The sequence below is a fragment of the Neovison vison genome, chromosome 2 (assembly GCF_020171115.1).
Source record: "Neovison vison isolate M4711 chromosome 2, ASM_NN_V1, whole genome shotgun sequence".
NCBI lineage: Eukaryota > Metazoa > Chordata > Mammalia > Carnivora > Mustelidae > Neogale > Neogale vison.
The window spans coordinates 161,033,762-161,056,244 of NC_058092.1; the positions used below are offsets into that span (position 1 = coordinate 161,033,762).

Here is a 22,483-nt window from a genome sequence, read left to right on the forward strand (position 1 = left end):
CAGTTGTAACAGAAGTTATAGAAGCAGCAGGGCGTTGTGGAACAAACAGTGTTTCCCTTCCAAAGTATGCTCTCTGGAACCCTGAGCCAACAAGATTATTCCTTCAGTGGTCACCCGTGAGAAATGCCACATATTCTCTTCTTGGATATTTACTGTGAAACGGTGTATTAATGGATTTGAAAAGCCTTCCAGTATAAAAACCTGCTGGATTTTATTTACCTCCTAGTTCACATAACTCTTACCAGTGGCCTGCAACACACTTTGCATGTCTTGGCAAACACAAGAGTCACAGAAATTTTGGATAGTTTCTCTGAGGGCTTTTTTGGGAGGAGCTAGGGCTTGAGCTGGGTCCTGAACAGTATAGAAAGGAAGGGGATTGTATCCCAAGCAGCGGGGATGACGTGATCTGTGGCCCTGAAGTGGAAACACACATGGCTTGGTGAAGGGAACCGGGAGGGGAGGAGTGGGGCATTCAGTTAGGTGAGGTGACAGGGTCTGGTCACAGAAGGCCTTGAACGCCAGGCTGGGGAGTTGAGCTTCTTTATTTATGGCAGGAAGACAGAGCCTTGGTGGATTCTGAGTCCTGACTGACATGAGGGAGGAGATGTGCAAGGAAGGCCAGTCATCAGACTATGATGATGGATGGGAGGAGAGCTGGCGCAGACTCGCGGAGGCTGGTCACCCAGTTTGATTTGAAAGGACTGCTGGAGGGGGGGGGTGGGAATAAATTGGGTAGCTTTCTCTTGAGTCACCTTCTCCTAATGGTGCCTCATCTGATGTTCTTCCCTCAGGAAGCACTGACCATTGCCAAAGTGCAGGTGGAAATGGGAGCGCAGGTGTTGGATATCAACATGGATGATGGCATGCTGGATGGTTCGAGTGCCATGACCAGATTTTGCAACTTCATTGCTTCCGAGCCCGACATCGCCAAGGTTGTACAAAATGAGATTTATGTGCCCTCATCTGTCACTCTAACTTTGTCACTTGCCCCAGGGATCTGTCATCTCACATCCTGGTGTTCTGTTTTCCCACAGTGAAAGCCCAGTGGTTTCTGTTTGTCACTTTGTCCCCTGATGGCAGCCTTTCAGTGTAAACCAGAGCTGTGACCTCAGCTCAGCTGTTTCCAAGGTTTCTGGATTGAGTTTCCTCTGATGTCTGGATGGACTAAGAACCTGCTTCCCACGTCTGAAGGATACACTTGCCCATTGCTACCAAGATGTTAGCTCCATTCCAGGCACAGGGACCCTCAGGCAGTTCTTCCTTATTGTAGGAGGAAGAGACTTTCTGGGGTTTATCAGAATTAACAGAACTATAAAATTAGATTAAATGTAAATAGTATGTGTCAGCTTTTACATTTATTCTTTAAAAGATGAAAGTTAACTTGTGTGTCCAATTTTTTAAAAAAATTTTTGGGTGGATTCTAAAATCCTTAAAATTTTTACTTCATTTCTTTACTATTGAATTTGTGAGGAGAAGTGATTTGTGAAGTTTTTTTTGGTTTTTTTTTTTTAAGATTTTATTTATTTATTTGACACAGAGAGAGATCACAAGTAGGCAGAAAGGGAGGCAGAGAGAGGGGGAAGCAGGCTCTTTGCTGGGCAGAGAGCCTGATGCAGGGCTCCATCCCAGGACCCCAGGATCATGACCTGAGTGCAAGGCAGAGGCTTAACCCACTGAGCCACCCAAGCACCCCTGTGAAGTTCTTTTTTAAAGAAACTTCCTAGTGCTTTGAGAGATGGGGCTGTCAGTGTTTCATTAGGCCTTCAGCAAATGCTTAAGTTAGATGTCCCGTGATAAGCAGTGCATTAACCCGTCTTTCAGTTGTGTCTTGAAAACTCCTCAGTAAAAAGCCTCATCACTCCCCTGGGAGTAAATACTTTGAGAATTTAAGATGTGGAGAAGTCAAATGACTTGTTCCAAGTCTGTCAGAATCAGAGGGGGAGAAGCTGTTCATCAGCCAAGTGGTGGGAAAGGGGCTCTGCCGGGAGTCGGACGTATCCTATGGTCAACTGACTGTTGACTGGAGTTTCCTTTCTCCAGCCCGAAGTGGGAGCAGTCATTCTTGCTCTGCCTGACTCCGGAACCCTGCAGATGAAAGTGCCTCCACTATGAACAACTGTGTGTAACTTAAGACATTATTAATTACTCTTCTGATTGCTCCAGTAATTTTTTTCCTTATCTTTCCTGGATTGGTCCTCCTACCAAAATTTCTTAGAGACCAAATTATGAAGAACTGGAGTCGAGCATAAAAAGGTGTGACTAGCACCGTTTCACCCGCAGAGCTGGGACACAAGACTCACCCAGTGCTTTAAAACATTGGCCTGGGATTGGCACTGGTACTTGATCCCTTTCCTTGCAAACCTGTTGTTACCAGCGCAGTAGGAAAGGGTAGAATTGATGGACCCCTGGTCCCATTGTGCTCTCACCTTTGGAGATGTGGCCTGAGGAAGAGCAGAGCCTTTCAGAGAATTCTCCTGGCCCGCCCTCCCTGTGCCACAGGTGGGGTCTGGTGCCCCTGAAGCAGGCTTTCATGGCACCTGTGCTCTTCTCCTGCCCTCCTGTCTCCCACACTTTAGGTCATTATTTGTTCAATTATCTTTATAAAGCTCAGGGAAGCCAGGGAGCCCCCTGCTCTGTCATTGCCCCCAAGTCTAGCGTGGGGCTTGAGGTAGTTGTCACTAAATATGTATTTATTGAGTGACTTAAGCAGCGGAGCTTAGATCGGCTGCCGTGTTTCATTTCTTTCTTTCTTTCTTTCTTTCTTTCTTTCTTTTTTTTTTTTTAAAGATTTTGTTTATTTATTTGACAGAGTAGGCAGAGAGAGAAAGAGAGAGAGAGAGGGCAAAGCAGGCTCCCTGCTGTGCGGAGAGCCCGATGCGGGCCTTGATCCCAGGACCCTGGGATCATGACCTGAGCGGAAGGCAGAGGCTTTAACCCACTGAGCCACCCAGGCGCCCCCGTGTTTCATTTCTGTGCTTGACTCTAGTCCTGCTTCGAAACCCTTATTTCTACCCTCCCTAGAGCAGAGGCGTGAATGCATGGAGACTATTTAAAATGAACCTGTTCTCATCTGTGCATTTCAACTTTGTCCTTTGTTGTAGTTATATTCTTTTATTAAATATTATGTCTTTCCTAAGAGTAAAATTTTATTTTATCTGGTCAGGAACTTGATTCTTTAAGGGGAAGATTGGATTTGAATAGGCCGGAGGGGTATTCCCGAGACTGTGAGGCCAAACGTTAATCCCGGAGTCAGATCTGGGATACCAGAATCCTGTTTGAGGTGTAGGCAGTGGAAGGTGTAAACTGACGAAGAAGCCAATGGACTGAGCTCAGTGATTTCATCCTGGTGTTCATCTGTGATCTTTGATTTTCAAATCCCGGGTTTCTGCGTGGGGTCCCTTGTAGGTCTGGAATCACTCCAAGTGTTCTGGGCTTTAAAAGAACAAGTACATGCAGATCCTTTTTCTGTCATGCTACTGTTATTCCCTGCATATGAAATAGGGACTGTTTGGGTGCCAGCTCATGGAAGGGAGTCCATGGTGACTTGCGATTTTCCTATGATTCTTCCTGCCCCTCTGATGTAGGTGCCCTTGTGCATTGACTCTTCCAATTTCGCCGTGATTGAAGCTGGCTTGAAATGCTGCCAGGGAAAATGCATTGTCAACAGCATTAGCCTGAAGGAGGGAGAGGATGACTTCTTGGCGAAGGCTAGGAAAATTAAGAAGTTTGGAGCCGCTGTGGTGGTCATGGCTTTTGACGAAGAAGGGCAGGTGAGTGATTTCTTTGGACCTGGCTCTGTGGCATTCCCCGGGTGAGACAGAGCAGTGGAGGAGAACGGAGTCTGAAAACTGTGTAAACATAAACGTCATATGTGTATACATACACGTACAGACAATTGTGCCCATGTATGTATGTGAAAACTGGATGTGTAGTAAAATCATTAGATCGATGGAGAAGGGAGTTAGTTGGTAAATGCTATTAGAATGACTGGCTGTGCATTTGGGAGAAAATAAAGTAAAGCCCTATTCCCTCACCATCTACTAAAGTTGAGTCTATGTCAGTGAACAATCTAAACGTGTGAAACAAAATTCTGAAGAGTATATGGACAAATATCTAAACTGGGGAAGCCAGAGGGAAAATTAACAGAGCTCTACACATGGCAGTGTAATACTTTCTCTGGTGAGGGGCACGGTATTGTCTGCAACATGAGAGTCGCAGCGAGTTAATATCCCTCATGTGCAGCAGTTCTGTAAATCAGAAAACAAAGCAGCCAGATCAACCCAAAAGAAGGTAAAGGAAATGAAGAAGCAGCTTATGGAAAAAGAAATACAAATAGCCAATAAACCCATGAGAAGAAGGGGAAAAAAAAAACCCTATGAGAAGATACTATATGTTGTAATGACTAAAGATAGGAAAAAGGAAGTATTAATGACATGTTTGCTTCTTTTAGCAAAGAGAAGAAAAAGTAAAAGATTGACCCAGGGGTGCCTGGGTGGCTCAGTGGGTTAAAGCCTCTGCCTTTGGCTCAGGTCATGGTCTCAGGATCCTGGGATCAAGCCTCTCTGCTCAGCGGGGAGCCTGCTTCCTCTCTCTCTGTGTCTGCCTCTCTGACTAATTGTGATCTCTGTCAAATAAAATAAAATCTTTAAAAAAAAAAAAAAAAAAAGATTGACCCGGGGCACCTCTCACAAGATCTCTGCCCTGGGAGTCAGGGAGGGGCGATGGGAAACTTCAAACATAATGATAGTTCACCAAAGGGATGGGCATGCAGTGATTATAGTGTTTTTTTTAAAAAGATTTATTAATTTTAGAGAGAGAAAATGTGAATAGGGGAGGGGCAGAGGGGCAGAATCCTCATGGCAGACTCCCCATTGAGCACAGAGCCTGACCCTGGGTGATCTCATGACCCTGAGACCATGATCTGAGCTGAAACCAAGAATCAAATGCTCAACTGACTGAGCCCCCCAGGCACCGCTGTTAGTACTATCTACCTCATATGACTTTTATAACTATTTTTGTATCTGTTCAATATTTTTTAAAAAACAATGAAAAAACTCCATTCCTTGTGAATCAGCCCCCTCTGGGAATCTCATAATAAATTGTTACGTAAGGGTATGTGTTCACACTTTCTGTAGTCCTGCAGTAGCAAAAAATGGAAAGTAGTCTGGAAGTTCTTTAATAGGGGAAGGCTTAAATTTTTACTACATGCCACACAGAATACTGTATACCCTGTAAAAAGAGTGAGGTTATGGAACCATGAATACAATGTATTGAAAAATGGGAAAAAAGGTGACATGATTCTGGTTTTATTTAATAAGGAAAGAATTTTATGTGTGTATGCGTGTCTGCATAAGCAGAAAAAAAAATTGCTAGTTAACTGGAGTGTAGGGATGGTTTCAGATGGGGACGTATATACTTCTTTTATATAATTGACAAGCGGTGGGATTATATGTCCTTTTTCTTTCTCTGCTTTTTGTATTTTTACAATAAAACTTTTTAACTAAAGAGTTATTGTATTTGTACAAAAGATGTATTTTCATCAGAAGAGAAATTCAGATAATCCAGAAATGTGCAGAAAAGAGAATTTTGATAATGAATAGGTATTGCACCTTTTTACTCATACCAAGCAGGCACAGTTCACATATTAAATCAGCTTTTCCTCCCAACATATAAACGTTGGGTGTGTATGATTATTATTTTTGTATTGCATGCACTTGAGTCCCTGTTGTCACACAGGTAGCAAGCAGTAGTTGCTAGGGTTTGAGCCGAGATCTGCTCTTATTCAGCACAGTGAAGTGACAGTTGTTTCTGGTTTTTTAGTAGAATAAATGCGATCAGCAAATATGCTGATTCATTCAGCCCTTTACCCCTGTGCCGTGGCTTTCCTCATCTGTTCATGGAAGCGGGGCTGCTAGGTCAAAGGGTGTGCACGTGCAACACTGGGGGCCCACACTGTTAAATCGTGCTTCTACGAAGTTGGTACCCAGCCCTCCTCCTCTGGTAGTTCAGTGTGGTGGGACCTCTTGATACAATTTTTATTTTTCTCTCGGATGTCCCTGTGGGGAGTTACAGAGACAAATAGTTCTGTGTGGCTCTTAATGGAAAACAGAAGCCCGCAGCCCTCTAGACTCCCAGACGCACCCGCCATCAACTTTGTCATCCTCTCTGTGTAGCATTTACCTCCTTATCTCCAAATTCCAGTGTCGGCTGTTACTCATTGCCTCTGTAGTGGCGACAGGATTTGGCGTTTTTACTCTCCGCTCCCCCCACTTCACACATCTTTTCCTTTACTGCCCCCACCCTCCCAATATAGTTAATTTTAGTTGTAACTATTTTCAGTGCCCGTATCACTGAGCAGCGTACGGGCTGAGATAGTGTGTGCCAGCTCCTTGTCCTTTCCTGCACCGTGAGAGCAGGACTTTCTGTCTGCCTTGTTTCTTAACAGATTTTTAGTTCAGAATACCCCCTGCTTGTGTACCTTTCCAATATCCAGCCTATCCTGGTGCGCTCAGTAGACGGCCATTTTGATTTCTTGAAGAATCTCCCTCCTGCTCTTCTGACACAGTCTGGAGGGTTGTGGGCCAGCTGCCCAGCTGGCCCCTCAGCCATCATCCCAGGGATTCTTCTCGCCCCTGTCTTGGGTTTTTAGATCTCATAAGGTCCTCATTCTAGGCTTAATCTCTCATTTGGTCAAGTGTGTCCTCTGTCAGCTGCCCAGGAAAGAAAACATGACAGTAAATATTTTTGAAACCTTACATGTCTGAAAGTGGCTGTATTCTACTTGGACACTTACTAGATAATTGTATGGGTCTTGGAGGTACAAGCTTGAAATCATTTTGAATTGTTTTCTAGTTTCCATGGTGCTCGAACCTGTGGTTCTTTTTTGCAAAACCTATTTAGTTTTCCATTTTCTGGATGCTTTTTGGACCTTCTGTGTCCACGGTGTTCTGAAATCACTTGATGATGAGCCATCTCGTCACTGGGCAGTCACTGGGCCCTTTCATTGGGGAAACTTGTGACCACAGTTGTGGCAAGTCTTCTGGAGTGGTTTTTTTCTTCTCTTTTGACATGTGTGGCATTCAGATATTAGATGTTTTGGAAAGCTTGCCTAATTTTCTTTTCCTTCCTGTTTTTTCAGCTCTAGCATTTTGCTCTGCTCAGTGTGAGATTTCTGCACCTACATTTATTCTCCAAATCCTCTGCTGAGTCTTTCTTCTTTTGCCAGGAGCTCTTTTTTGTTGTTGTTGTTGTTGTTGCTGTTATCCAAGTGTTCTTTTAAAAATTGATATGGAAATCTGTTATTGTTTGAAGGAGGGAGATGCCGGCCTTAATTCTTTCAAATATATCTTGAGCACCTGGTGCATGCCAGGTCCTGGGGAGATAGCAGGGAAAAACATAGTCTCTGTCCTTGTTTAGTTTATAAACAAGGGCAAAGGGAGTAAGAAACAGAAAACACAGATCACACACATCATCTGACCCATATAGATATATGTGGATAAATTTGGGAATAACTTGGGAATAACTTTGTACCTGGATGGGATTTAAAGCAGGGAGGTGACTGTAGAGCAGAGGTCCTGGGACCATGGCATCTTGGAGCTGCAGTGCTTGGGGCTGAGGAGAAAAGGAGACACCATCATCAGAAGAAGAATTTGAGGAAGAGCAGCCTCTTTGGCAGGAGAGGAACCAGAGGACAGGGTTCACTTGGAAGCCAAGAGAGGAACAAGCTTCGAGAAAGGCATGAGGAGCTATTTTAAAGAGCTGTGGTAGATCAAGTTGGATGAGACAAAGAATTTATCAGTATTTAGAAATGGGGTAGTTTATGATCTTGCTGTACTGTCTCCAAGGAGATGAAAGCCCGATTGGAGTGGATTCAAGAGGGACTAGGAGAACTGGAGGCAGCAGGTGTAAACAGCCTTTTCTGAGGAGTTTTGCTGTAAAAGGGAGCAGAGAAATAGTGTGGAAACTAGAGATGGCTAAGAAGTTAAGGAAGGGAATATGTGTGTGTGTGTGTGTGTGTTTATGAGAGAGAGAGAGAGAGAGAGAGGATGAGTGATGGGATGGTCTGTGTCCAGAAGCTGATGATGAGAATGATCTGGTGGGGGGGGGGGGAGAACTGATGCACCAGAGAAAGGGGGCGTTTGCTAGGTCCATAACCTTGTAGTTGGAGGGGGACAGCAGTGAGCGTGGTAGCGGAGCTGGAGGCAGCTCGCTCCCACATCGGGAGAGAAGGCGGAGTGTAAGAGGCACCCCGGGCGGTGTGCTGGTGGGAGTCATAATTGCTTCTGTTTTCTCAGTGAAGTTAGCAAGCAAGGTCAGCTCGGAGAAAGAGAATGCAGTGTTGTGAGCTTTGCCTGTCTGTGCTGCTTCACTAGGAGTGTGAGACAGGAACACTCCTGCGGGGTGTTGGTGGTGAGACCTGACTTCATTAATTTTTTTTTCAAATTTTAAATTCCACTATAGTTAGCACACAGTGTGACATTAATTTCAGGTGTGCGGTGTGGCGATCCACCAGTCCTCTCCATCACCTGCTGCTCGTCCCAACCCATCACTGTGCCACTCATCTCCCCAGCCCCGCCCCTCTGGTGACCATCAGTTAATTCTCTGTAATTAAGGGTCTGTTTCTTGGTTTGCCTCTCTCTTTTTTCCTTTGCTCATTTGTTTCATTTCTTAAATCTAGCTTCAGGAATTTTAAAGCCACGGAGGGGATGTGTACTCTAATTGAAAACCACCAGCAGGGGGGATCTCAGTCCTCTTAGCGTCCAGCTGGGGTAGCTGTCGTCCCATTTTACAGTGAGCCAAGGTCAAATGGCTAGGACATGCCAGAGCCAAATTGGATTCCTGCTCTGCCAGTGTGCAGACTTTTGCATGTTTCCAAGTCCTGTATAATCCCCATGCTTTATCTGTTAGCACTGCATAGTGTTTGATCCTGAGAACAGGCCTTCCCAATTTAGATTGGAATGTGATTATGAAGAAAAAGCAAGTGTGGGGAAAAAAAAATTTAACTTGCTAGTTATGAAAGAATGCACATTAGAGCAATATTAAGGTAGTGTTTTATCCATACTAAGTTAGTAGAAGCAAACTTAAAAATGATCAAGATCTGTGCTGGTCCAGCAGTAGTAAATAGAAAGCTTATTCATTCTAGAGCATAGACGGTCCTTTTGAAAGACACCATAATACCTGCCAAGAGACATAAAAATGTTCCTACCCTTCGTGCTAATGATCTCATTTCTGGGAAATTATCCCAATAAAAGAATTCAACAGCGTAAGAATGCTATATATGCAAAGATTTTTCATCAGCTTTACTGAAGAAAAAACCAACCTAAATGCCCAACTGGAGAGAAATGCTGACTTAAATTACATCATTCTGTTAGAATGTTATTCAGAATATTCAGATTTAATTTTGAAGATTATGGAGCAGGATGACAGTGGTTATAAAATGTAAATAAAAATATAAAACCAAAATTATATATACACTGTGTATATGACTACGTAAAAACTACACTTGATTAAGACAGGCAGAAAATGCTGTAAAGGGAAGGAATTGCTAGAGTAAGGTGGTAAAACTGAAGATCCCTTTTATTTTATTTTATTTTTTAAAAATATTTTATTTATTTGACAGATCACAAGTAAGGGAGGCCTGCGGGGGGTTGGGGGGAAGCAGACTCCCTGCTGAGCAGAGAGCCTGATGCAAGGTTCCATCCCAGGACCCTGAGATCATGATCTGAGCCAAAGGCAGAGGCTTTAACCCACTGAGCCACCCCGGCACCCCTGAAGATCCCTTTTAAACGCTGTTTTTTATATTATAAAATAATTTTTCTATATGACTGTAGACCTAAACGTTCACTGAAGGATTGTGGTGAGCAGTTATAAAGAGCCAAATTACAAAGAGCCAAATTCACGTATTTGCAAAAAAGCTCAGAAACCAACAACCCAGATATTTTGGTTTATAAAGGCATGTTTTCTGTCGATTTAGCTCTTGTCACGCTTTTGGGTGTAACAGTCAGTTAAGAACCAGAATTCGCTTTGCGTGCATGACACGGTTGCTTCTTAGGAGAATGCAGCTCTCTCAGATGGAAACCACCGCTGCACCTGAGCAGAGCTGAGGAACTCATGCCTGCTTTTGTTGCACTACCTGGTCACTGATTTCAGTTTACGTTTTTGATTTGTGTTGCAATGAAAACTGCCAGCTCAGCCATCGGTGGCAGAGAGGACTGGCCCTGGAACTTCTGCAATAAAGGGTGAACAAGGAAGCATTTCTCTGTCTTCTCTTGATGTCAGTGGTTTTGATCACCTGTTATTTTCTTTTTTAAGATTTTATTTATTTCAGAGAGAGCGAGAACACAAGCGGGAGGAAGGGCAGAGGGAGAGGGAAAATTCTAAGCAGATTCCCTGCTGAGTGTGGAGTCCGGTGCAGGGCTCTCTCTCCCAGCCCTGAGATCATGACCTGAGCGAAAGTCAAGAACTGGATGCTTAACTGACTGAGCTGCCCAGGGGCCTCCCCCAGCCTCCGCTTGTTATTTTAACTCTAATAAAATACTCAACACCTTTCTCATTGAGGTTTCTATGGGAAAGTAACTTTATTCCTACTCATTTAATTTTCCTTTTCTAATTGAAATGATTATTTTGTATGATAATTTTTGATAATGTAAGATTTCTTGATATAATTATCACATGATAGAATGGGCTGTATCATTTTTGTTTGCGCCTGTGCAAACTATATAAAAGAAGAATCAGTATTCTGTAAATGCATCCATAATATTCAACACATTTTCTTTTTTTTAAAGATTTTATTTATTTATTTATTTATTTATTTATTTATTTTTCCAATTTATTTATTTTCAGAAAAACAGTATTCATTATTTTTTCACCACACCCAGTGCTCCATGCAAGCTGTGCCCTCTATAATACACACCACCTGGTACCCCAACCTCCCACCCTCCCGCCACTTCAAACCTCTCAGATTGTTTTTCAGAGTCCATAGTCTCAGATTTTATTTATTTGACAGACAGAGATCACAAGTAGGCAGAGTGGCAGGCAGAGAGAGAGAGGAGGAAGCAGGCTCCCTGCTGAGCAGAGAGCCCAATGCGGGACTCGATCCCGGGACCCCGAGATCATGACCTGAGCCGAAGGCAGCGGCTTAACCCACTGAGCCACCCAGGCGCACATTTTCTTACGTTAAAATGATTTGAGAAGTAATTTTCCAATTTATGGAGAAATAAAGCCCCATTGAGATACTGATTAAAATTTCATTAACCCTAACCTAAAAATAATGCTATCTTGGCAATATTCAGGGTCGTCATACAGGAGCATGGTATGTCTTTCCAGTTACTATTCATCAGGTTTTATAGTTGTTCTTAAATAGGAAATCTCAAGAACGTTCCCAGGTATTTTGTGTTGCTTTGTTGTTGTGATGGTGGTTGGATGATTTTTCCTTTCGTAAATATTTTTCCTTTGGTAGTGATTTTTTTAGATTTTTATTTGCTAATGGCCTCTTTTTTGAATTTAGAATAATTGATAGTGTTTTTCAGTTGAATTCCAGGGAATTCCAGGAAAATATGCACCATGGTATCATAAATAGTTCTAGGAAATGGAAGTAATAGTTTTTAACATTCCCTTTATTTTTACCCTGCTAAAGGCAGTTGGCCCACACCCAGGAGCTGATTCTCATATGTTCTCCTCTGACCTTCTGAAAATCCGACCTATATTTCTACATTTCAGGTGCCGCCTTTTTAGTGGCTCTAGAGAGGTCCCCATTCCCTGGCTAAGCTTACATGATTATTTCTGTTCTTGGGCCTTGCCTTATGAGATGGACTACAGATCATATATTATTTTTTAAAGTTTATTTATTTACTTAAGTAATCTCTAAACCCAGCGTGGGCCTCCAGCTCACAACCCCGAGATCAAGAGCTGCATGGTCCTCTGACTGAGCCAGCTGGGCACCCCAGATCTTACATTCTTTGTAAGAAAGAGACTTCTCTAGATTACCTTCGGAGGAGGTCTGTGAGGTATGTGAGGGATAGGGGACCTGCAGGCACTCAGTCCCAAGACCCCCACAGAGCCTGGGATGATCACTGACCTCACAAGAATAACAGCTCAGTCTACAGTTGGCGTCTCTCCTCAGCTCAGGCTCCGACTTCCCAGAACATGCCTGGCATTCCTCTTTATGAAAAAGAAGATTTGAATGGAGTCATGTACCCCCGTTAGGGTATGGTGCTTCTTCACCTGGGCACTTCTGAGTAGGGTTTTGCAGCAAGCAGCCTCTGCCTGAGGTTTCTAGGGGAAAAAAACCATGGGTAGGATCACGATGGTGACCATGCAAATAAGCCTGGTTTCTGATTTCCTCATTTGCTGTGTCACCAGTGGTTACAACTGAGACCCTTTTCTCCTCCCTGCTGTGAGCACAGTGTGGGGAGCACATCTCAGGCTCTTTTCCCTGTCCGGCATCATGTCTGTTCCTGCCTGCTTCCCAGAGTCCCTGCTGGAATGTGAACTGTGTCGGGGGCACCACTTCCCTCTTTCAGGTGGAGAGCGAACCAAGGGGCATTCCAGGTGACCTTGCTTTCCGATGACCCCAGCTCACTCTCCTACTCTGCTCTAAATCTTTTTATCTAATTATCTATTCAGCGTTTTTCCTTCTGACTTGTCGGTGTCCTCCTGATGGTGGCACAGACGTCCCTTTCCGTCACTGCTGTTGGGGACCTGGTGGCAGCAGAATGGGCCTCCTGTGGCGTTCCCTGGCCCATGTGAAGCACATTCCCATGTGAAGCTCTTTGGAACCTTTAATCTACCTCGCAATTGGTCTTGTGCTTTCCCTGTTCCTTGTCAGGCTGTGTTCCTGCAGGATCTCAGTATCTTCCCCCTTTTCTTTCTCTTCCTCCCAGTATCCACCTTGATGAGTCAATCAGAAATTGTCTTAAGTTTATCTTCTTTTTCCCGGAGTGTGGTATTCTGGCAAAGCCTGGCGGTTGGATTTCTTAACTAAAGCTTCTACCTGCTGGTGGCCGTCTAGCTTTCTGAAGCTCAAGAGTAAACTGGGTAAATCGTAGAATCATAAAAGGTATTTATTCCGTCGTGATCCCCAGATTTGTGGTGTCGTCTCTCAGATTTTCTTACAGCTTCACCTGAGAAGGTGGCGTCTCACTGACCTGGCCTCCATCCCGTGTTAGAAGCACTAGGGACTCCTAAAAATGCTGTTGCTTACATCTCTCCTCAAGATCCTGGTCTGTCTGGGTCTAGGGCGCGGTCCAGGTGTTAGGACACAAGCAAGAAGCCCTCCAGTGATAACGTGCACCCATGTTGAGAGCCCTTGCGAGTAGAGGAAGGCTCCCATTCTGTGCTTTCGTGGACCTCTCTTCGGGTCTGTGGGATCCTCAGGCATGACTAAGCCTCACCGATGGGCGTATCTCCTAACCCTAGCCGAGGAGCCCAACAAAGAAAAAGTTGGAAAATCTAATGTGATATGACCTGCTCCTGGCAGAGGCCTGTCCCCTGAAACTCTGTTCATTCTGAGATTCTTTTGTTCATCCGGCAGCAGGAGTTGTGTGTCTGTTAACGTGATAGGCACTCTGACAAGGCCGCATCCTTCTGGGCCTGATAGTTGGTGATCCTGTTCCGGCCCTATGAAAGGGTTCCTGTCCTGGGAGGACCCTCCTCCTTGTGGCTTGTGTGGTGGCTGGACTCTCCTGCTCGCCTATACAGAGTGTACGTGGCCTGCCAAACGAGACTAGGTGTCCTTCGTGACTTGGAGAAATGAGCAGGACCTTGATTTCTTGACCTACCAACCAAACTAGGCTCTAGGAAGCTCTAGCAGCTGCTTTAGGCCCAAACCCCTGTACCTTCTCTCCTAGGGAGCTCAGCCAGGCCACTGAACCTGGAACCTTGAATCCTCACATGGCTCGCTGGTGAAGGGTGAACCGAAGTCGAAGACTAAAGTAAAGGCATCCCTGGGTGACTGCTTTCTTGTGGGCCCACATCTTGCTCTTATTTAACCTTGTTATTCTCACTGAAGGAGTAAGTAGGTTGTTAAAGAAATTCAGTTAAGGAAGATGAGAGAGCTTGCCACCTTGCCTAAAGCCTGGAGCATTAGGGCCACAGAGCCCGCTCCTGTCACCCTCTCCCTTGGCCCTTTGGTTTGCTACGCCCCAGGGGCACTGACCCCGTCAGGCAGAATCTAACCCCACCAGCTGCAGGAAGCAGGGAGACATTGGAGACTGAAGGGAACAGTTGAACGGATACCAGAGTAGGTGAGCTGTTGGAAGCCTAGGTGTAAGAGTGAGCTTTTCGTGTAATTCGACTACTGTGTCTTTCTCTGGAAGGTGGGGCCTCCCTATAAACCCGGAGCTACAGCAGTGTCTCCCTATCTGTACACTTGCCTGGAGAACTGTCTCTGGGAGGTCAGTGTGTGTAAACAGGACCTGAGTCTTCCCCATGCACTGTGTCCACTTCCAGCCACTGGCTCCCTCCTTCAAAGTAGTCAGTTTGGAAACTGAACACGCGGTTCAGTGGTCTTGGCCACTTTTCCGGAACATTTTGCACATCTGTTCAGAGTTGTATGTGACTTAGTTTTTTGGAGCCACTCTAGTGCTAGCAAGTGTTCAGTTTTTCTTCAGAGTTTTTCTTCAGATTTGGTTTTTTTAAAGAGTATTTATTTACTTATTTGAGAGAGAACAGAGAAGGGAGAACATGAGGTGGGGGAGGGGCAGAGGCAGAGGGAGAGGGAGAAGCAGACTCCCGGCTGAGCAGGGAGCCAGATGCGGGACTTGATCCCAGCACCTGGGGATCATGACCTGTGTTGAAGGCAGATGCTTAATTGACTGAGCTACCCAGGTGCCCCAGATTTGATATTTATACAAGAAATCACTCAGAATGTAATTTGTTATGGAAGCCCTGGGTTGAGATTATAAATTTGATCTGAAAGTCTGCTTGACTTCAGAAAGGCTTTGAGTAAAAGCAGCATGCGTTCATTCATTCAGTGAATGGAATTTGGTGCCACCCTAGGCAGGCGCGTGGCTCTAGGCTTGAGGGATGGAGCAAGATGGGCATTCTGGCTCAACAGGGTAATAATAAATAATAAAACAGATAAAAAACAAGTTGCCAAATAAATGCAAGTTCTAGAAAGAGAGGTACCTTAAAGAAGACAGAGGAAGCAGGCAAAATGGCAGAGGGGCTGGTTGGAGCCGGTGAGTGAGGAAGGCCTTACTGGGAAGAGCCATCTGGGCAGAGACATGAGTGATGTGTGCCATGCAGCCACATCCCGGCGTGTCCCGAGCAGTGGCAGCAGTAAATGGAAAGGCTCTAAGGTAGGAGGGGCTTGGCAGGTTTCAGGAATGTCAGAGGAGCATGGGGGAGAGTAGAGTAGAGGAGGGGCAGATAGGAGGAAATCAAACTGCAGATTTGGGCCCTGATTCCAAGGATGAGGGGGAGGGACTGGGAGTTTCAGTCTTTGCTGGAGTCAGTTCCTTGCCTTGCAGTGTCATTATTTTGAAGAGCAATACTAATTTCCATTGATGATTTGAGGTCCATGTTAATTAGTTTGTTTTGGGGAGGGCTGGGAAGAAGCTGGGGGTATATCCTGGAATCCTTGTGGGATATCAGAGCAGGAAGCTCAAGAAGCCTGTGATAGTGTTGCCTGAGTGAGGTGTGACATACTGCGAGCAGATCAGGACAGGAAGGGTGCTCATTTATTAATTGTTCCTTAGTAGCGTTTGAATTTTTATCACGTGTGTGTATTTTTTACGAAGCCCATCTGTGTGTGTAAGGTGTGATTTCGCAGAAGCAGTATAGCTGTTGTGCGGATGAAAATACGAAGTGACTTTAAACCGTCTCCTCCTCTGAAATAATTTGATAAATGCTGAGAGGCTGCTTGGCGTTTGGATTTCTATGAAATCCAAGCATTGATAGTTATGTGCCTTCGAAAAGTGAAATGTGCTTCTGTTTTCATAAATAACACTTCATTTTTCTATTTCAAATTACATCCTTTGCTCCTTCCGCAGGCGACAGAAACAGACACCAAAATCAGAGTGTGCATGCGGGCGTACCATCTACTCGTGAAAAAACTGGGCTTTAATCCAAATGACATCATCTTTGATCCTAACATCCTCACCATTGGTACTGGGATGGAAGAGCACAACTTGTATGCTGTTAATTTTATCCACGCAACAAAAATCATTAAAGTAAGTGTGGATATTTTCTCTCTTCTACTCAGGACACCACTCAAATTTATCTCATGGCTCCAGTGAATAATTTGAGCTGACATACCTGTTTATTGCCTGGGAATGTTGACAGTTTACTCTTAGATAGAAAATTGGTTTTCTGAAATTTAGGGCCCATTATTATTTTTCTTTGATGTGATGTTTTATGCTATGAAGTAGAACGTAGATACTGGAGAAAATATATAAAAAATATAGGTATAATAAATAATTACGAAGCACATAATAGCTTTCTTGGGTCATGAAACAGAACATGCCTAGCGCCCCTGTGACTCTCCCTGTCAGATTACACCCTCAACTCTGAATTTTGTGTTGGAATCATCAGCCTGTTTTATGATAGTGCTTTGTTTCTTTTCTTTATCATTTTATCGCTTGCATACACTCTGAATTATCCATGGATTTTGTATTTGTAAATTCACCTATTTGCTAAAGTCTGTGACCCCCCAAAATCAATACTCTTGGTGCTTTTGCAATCATTTGTGGACATACCCACAAGCAGACAGATGAAAATTCGAATGGCCCAACCACCATGTTCCCAGGAGAGGTCAACAGACTCCGCAGCTTGTTTCAGTTCTCAGTCTTTGAACTAGTGTCCAGTGAATGGTCTGTGTAGTGCCATGTTTTTCAGTTTTGAGCTTTTCCTTGGTAGTTTATTTTCTGTCTTAATGGCCCCCAAGTATAGTGCTCAAGTGCCTTCTGAGGTTCCTGATTGCAGGAAGGCCTGGACGAGCCTTACAGATAAAATGTTTGCGGTTAGATAAGCTTTGTTTAGACGTTAGTGGTTGAGAGCCAGTTGGCCATGAGCTTAGTACTAGTGAGTTAGTAGTATTTGTTAAACAAGATGTCTTTACACAGAAGAACACATAAAACAAGTTTCTGTATTGATGAGTAGATGAAAATTGTGTGACCAGGGGTTCACAGAAGCATAACTGTTTTTCCCCTGAGGAGCGGTGGTTCTCATTATTCGCAGGTTCATTGTTCGCGGTGACTTTATACGATATAACTACCAAATACTGAGATGTGGCTGTATAAACAGTGCGGCTTAGTTTGGCCAATTTTGAGCTTCATATAAATAGAGTCTCAAGATTCTCAGGCCTTTTTGGCTTACCCAAACTTACTTAAAAAATTCAGCTCTGTTGTAGCCTGAATTTTGTACATTTTTATGATCATACAACATTTCATCATGTAACTCTTCCACAATGAACTGTTCTACTGTTGATAGACATTTGGTTTGTTTCCCATTCGGGACAGTATGAGCAATGCTGCCGAGATCATTCTGGTATGTGTAACTTGGGTGCACATGCCCGGGTTTCTTGATAGCATATACCCGAGACGTGGGATGGTCAGGTCACAGCAGTAGGTGTGGCAAGCTGTATCCCTAAAGCTTGAGCTGCTTTGTACCTTAGCTGACAGGAAGTTCCTTTTGTTCCCATGTGCGTGCTAATGCTGGACATTGTCGTGAGGTGTTCTGGGAACCTCCGTTTCATTCTTTCCTCTCAGAATTAGTCAAGTTTATGGTGAATTAGCGAGTTGGTTCATTTAGGCTACAGAGAAGCCTTTGACTGAATGACAGACTACTCTCTGTCTCTGTGTTGTTCTTTCTCTGTTATATATTCAGCAGATACTTTCTGGCACACTCCCTAGGTACCATGGCCTCATCAGGCCCATTGTAGAGATCTACAGAGATAAGGCAGAATTTTTTATTTTCCCTCAGGGAGATCAGAGTCTAGTAGGAAAAACTATCTGCAAGGCAGTGTTTTTGTGATGCCATAATATGGCAAGTTTTTGGTCTCTATCTGGCTACAAGAAGCTCAGAATTATGTCAGACTGCATGTTTTTTACTTAACCCCTGATATATAAAGCTTGAGGAATGGGATTGTTGCTTTGGCAAAACAGGGAAGTCTTTTCACATTTTAAAATTTTTGCTAGGAAACACTGCCTGGAGCCCGAGTAAGTGGAGGTCTTTCCAACTTGTCCTTCTCCTTCCGCGGCATGGAAGCCATCCGAGAGGCAATGCATGGGGTTTTCCTTTACCACGCAATCAAGGTACAGTAGAACACCTGTGTGCCCTTTGAAAGCAACTTTCACTTAGGGCAGGGAGGGGTTTGCTCACTTTGTCCTGCAGACTAAGTCTGGCCTGCTGCCAGTCTCTGTGGGTAACATCTTATTCATGCTTTGTATGTTGTTCTTCGTGGCTTTTCTGGAACAGCTGGAGAGCCGAGTAGCTGGGACAGAGACCATGGCCTAAAATATTTTCTACAGAAAATGTTTGCTGACCTGATGTAGCATATACCTGGAAATTCTCGGTTTTTTCCTCTTTCTTGCCCTTAGTTTGGTATGGACATGGGGATAGTGAATGCTGGAAACCTGCCTGTGTATGATGATATCCACAAGGAGCTTCTCCAACTCTGTGAAGACCTCATCTGGAATAAAGACCCTGAGGCCACGGAGAAGCTCCTGCGCTATGCTCAGGTAGAGAGAAAAGTGTTCTGACGAGGGCTTGACCTGCCTTCAAACATCACCCCCGTAGTTACCCGACCTCTGTTGTAGAGCAGGAGCAGGCATCCAGTTCTGTTGTCGGGTCCCTGAAGATTTCTGAAGAGAGCCCCAGAGAAGGCATTTTAGTTAAGGGTGAGGGAGCAGAAGCAGGGGCATACCCAGCCTGCCTCAGGATCCTAATGTCAATTTTTTTTTTTTAATGTATCTGAAATTGTAAAATTAATTTTGTCCCATACTGAAGTAACATGTAGTAGTTCTAGAAAATTTACAAAATATAGGTAAGTAAAAAAAGGAAATAAAAGTCACTCAGAATCCTGCCACCAAAAGTTAACCACTGTTGAGATTTTGTTATGACCTTCTAGTCATGGTTTTGGTTTATTTTCAGAATGATTGTGTCCTCACAGCTGTGTGTACCCATGCTTACATACACACGCATGCTCAGATACACACTTACAAAAACAGACCTCTATTCTAGATGCTTTTTGGTAACTCTGTTTGTCTAGCAGTATACCAGAACATCTTTCCATTTCATGAGATATTTTTCTACCTCATAATTTAAAAGAATTGTTTTGCATTTCCTTGTGTGGCTGTGTTACTTCCTGGTACCCATTGCAGTGTGCTTACTTTTGTTTATGTCAGGATCTGGTCCATCCATGGCAGGGTTCTGTAGGTCAAGGCTTGGGGTCTATGCACATTTGATCTATAGAAACGAGAATATGATAGTTAATTCAAAAAATTGGTTTCTTGTCTCCCCCTTTACTGTGTGTCCGTAATTACAGGTGCATCAAGCTCCTGTCATGGGGCTGCTTCCTAGAATTCTCTTTCAGGAGAGATGAGATCTTTACCTGAAAAGAACTTCTTAATTTATTTCAGAAAGCGATGGCAAATGAAGACATTTGTCTCGCAAAGCACATGGGAAGAGTGGTAGAACACTTTCATGGATATTGTCCCCTTTGTTAACGTTTTCCATGCTAAAATCTGAATATAACTGGCAGAGATGTTCACTTGTCCTCTTCCATCGCAGAGTGAGTGCTAGAGTGTTCTGGAAGAAGGCTAGGACAGTTTATAATTAACCGCATTGATGATTTATCAGCTTTATGGGTGACCAGATCTAAATTTCTGAAATTGGCATAGGCTCAGCGAGGCTGATGGAGATCAGACCATGCACGTGAGCACAGGACCCTCCTCCCAGTTCCTTAAAAACTTTCCTGACTTCTCTCATGGACCCAGGACAGAATGTCTCAGGCCTTGATTATTGCAGGTATAATCACATTCTGTTTCTCGGCTCATTGCATAAGAGCTGTCTCTAGAATTTTTCCCGCTCTTTCCAGGGCTGTTTCTGCTCATGACGAAGTACTTAGCCCCTGAGTGTAGAACACTACCCCATTTTCTTCTTCTCCTGTCTTCCACCCATGGAATAATAACTCAGACAGGGTTCTCTTGAAGGCCCGAAGGGCATCACAGCTTCTATAAACATAAAGTCTTACTAGAGAGTTCTTAACCCACACAGCAGAGCATGGTTTCAGTTTTCTCTCCACTCCCTCACGTAGGAAAAAATTGGGCTCCTTCATTGGAATACTGTTCTCATTTAAGGTGTTGTTGACTTTGAATTTTATGTTAGTCATTCTCTTGGGTCTTTTCGCTGTTAGCATTTTTTTTTACAAGTTTTTGTTTTTGTCTTGCTGAGCTGTCAAAAGATTTTGCCCCCAGGATGGACACAGCCAAACTGAGGGAAATCTTAATAGCGATATCGAGAGCTTAATAATCCATCATATGAGAGGTTCTTCCCTCTTAATGTAACCACAAGGACTTATTACAAGCCATTGACCCCTCCATCAAGTAGGCTGTCCACATTCATAGTGACTTCTGTCACCATTTAGGGAATTAGTAACCAAAACAGGCATACTTCCATAAGCCCCAGGAGTGGTCAGCTCTGTAGCAGTTTCTCAGGATATTCCAAGGGCAAATGGAACATAAAAAGCAGTGAAATTAAGAGACAAATACGGGGTGAGGATTTTTTTTTTCTTTGTAAGAGAATGATTATCTCTTTTTGTTAGTAAATGCTGAAGTCTGCACCCAAGTTTCCTGTGTGATCCATATTGAAAAAGTGGAGGCGCACCTGGGTGGCTCCATCAGTGAAGCATCTACCTTCAGCTCAGGTCATGATCCCACCGTCGTGGGATTGAGTCCTGCATCGGGCTCCCTGCTCCACGGGGAGTCTGCTTCTCCTTCTCCCTCTGTTGCTTCCCTTGTTTTTGTTCTCTCTCTCAAATAAATAAAATCTTGAAAGGTAGAAAGAATCTTGTCTCTGATCTTACTAAACTCTCTAATCCCACTTTGGGGGAGTTAATGGCTTTATTAAAAAATAATTATTTTAAATTTGGCGCAGGCTGACCTGTGATAAGTAGATTATTTTTGGTAATGAAATGTTCCAGGTGTTATGGTACTGCATAATTTCCATGGAACTCCATGGAAATCTTTTTCTATTTTTCCGCATGGAGTTCCTTTATTAAGCATTACCCTAATAGAGGTCATGACCCTTTTGGCTTGGAAGGATCTCTGCTCCGAATACAGTGACTCCTGAATGACCTTGAGTTGTGAGAATATTCTTGATACTTCTGTGGGAGAAAAGTTATTGGATCCTTTTTGGCCTTCATCTTCCTCATGTTCTTGATGTCTTTCTCTCGAGCAGTTTACTCCCCTTGGTGCCTGTCCAGCTTTTCTGTGTGTCAGAAACAAAGCACAGAGCCCCACAGGGACTCTCTGACAGGGAATCTGGTCTCGAGCAGTCGTGACAGAGACAAGGACAGGCAGATGGATATGACTATTGGTGGGTTTGCTCTGTAGCCTTGTGTCTGACGAGCACCCAGGGTCCCCACCCCCCACCCCGGGCAGAGTTTGCAGTTCAATCGTGGAGAGCCTTTTCGCAGATAACTAGTTGGAAAGCAGGGTACTCCTGAAATAGCAGCTTTCAAATGTGCCTTTTAAGTCTTGATTTTCTGAAGCACGCTCATCAGGTGGGGAAGTTTGCATTGGTAGCAACCACCAACATTTGGGCGAAACCTTTGGTCGCGTTCCCCAGATCCCCAGTGACCACTGTTCGTCCTCACGTAGGTCCTGACCACTCCCCGCCCCAGGGTGGGCTGGGGAGCTTCCCATGAACTCTCCAGATCCTTCCTCCAAGAGTGTTTGGAAGCCTGTCCACTGTTTGCATCCTAAGACCCCGTCGCACCCGCAGGAGCTGCTGGGCGCGTGGGCTAATAAGGCACATGGCACGTCGCACATGCGAAGTCAGAGCATCGTGAACTTCGGAAGGGCTAGAAGGGCTTACTTTCCTCCTCTCTTCTTGGTTTTCTTTTCGCAAAACTCTGATTGGACTTTGTCCTTCTTTATGGCCAGATAGCATTACCTTGTATGTTTCGCTACAGCATTTCCTGAATCTGCTCGTCACCCACGCACGTTCAGGTTGCTTCCTTGCCCGGCTGCGGGCAGTAATGCCGCCACTCATTCTTCTAAGGTCACCAGCTTTAGTTTTGCTGGTAGGGGAGGAACCCTTGTGCCATCAGTCTTGCTGGTAGCACCCCAGCCCTGTGGTTCTGGTGGGTCTCCCCAGGTCTGTCCTCCTTTCTGTTCTAACACATTGTCCATTACTTGATGTCCTTATGCTTGTCTTCTTCTTTCCTTCCTGTCACCACCGCTGTGGCCCAGGCCTTGATCATCAATTACTAAAATCTCCTCCCCCTTTGGGGTGCTCTTAAAAATACTGCTTTGTCATT

At 44.3% G+C, this 22,483-nt stretch overlaps 1 protein-coding gene across 3 annotated transcripts in view; it reads left to right on the top strand.

The window, feature by feature from the left end:
* Positions 1 to 22,483, top strand: part of MTR (5-methyltetrahydrofolate-homocysteine methyltransferase) — a 107,791-nt gene that overhangs the window by 45,355 nt on the left and 39,953 nt on the right. For all 3 annotated transcript variants that reach the window (XM_044239413.1, XM_044239414.1, XM_044239415.1), the window contains 5 exons: positions 792 to 932; positions 3,585 to 3,770; positions 15,993 to 16,172; positions 18,138 to 18,254; positions 18,540 to 18,680. In XM_044239413.1, the coding sequence (XP_044095348.1) occupies positions 792 to 932; positions 3,585 to 3,770; positions 15,993 to 16,172; positions 18,138 to 18,254; positions 18,540 to 18,680 (765 nt within the window). The remainder of the gene's footprint in view (positions 1 to 791; positions 933 to 3,584; positions 3,771 to 15,992; positions 16,173 to 18,137; positions 18,255 to 18,539; positions 18,681 to 22,483) is intronic.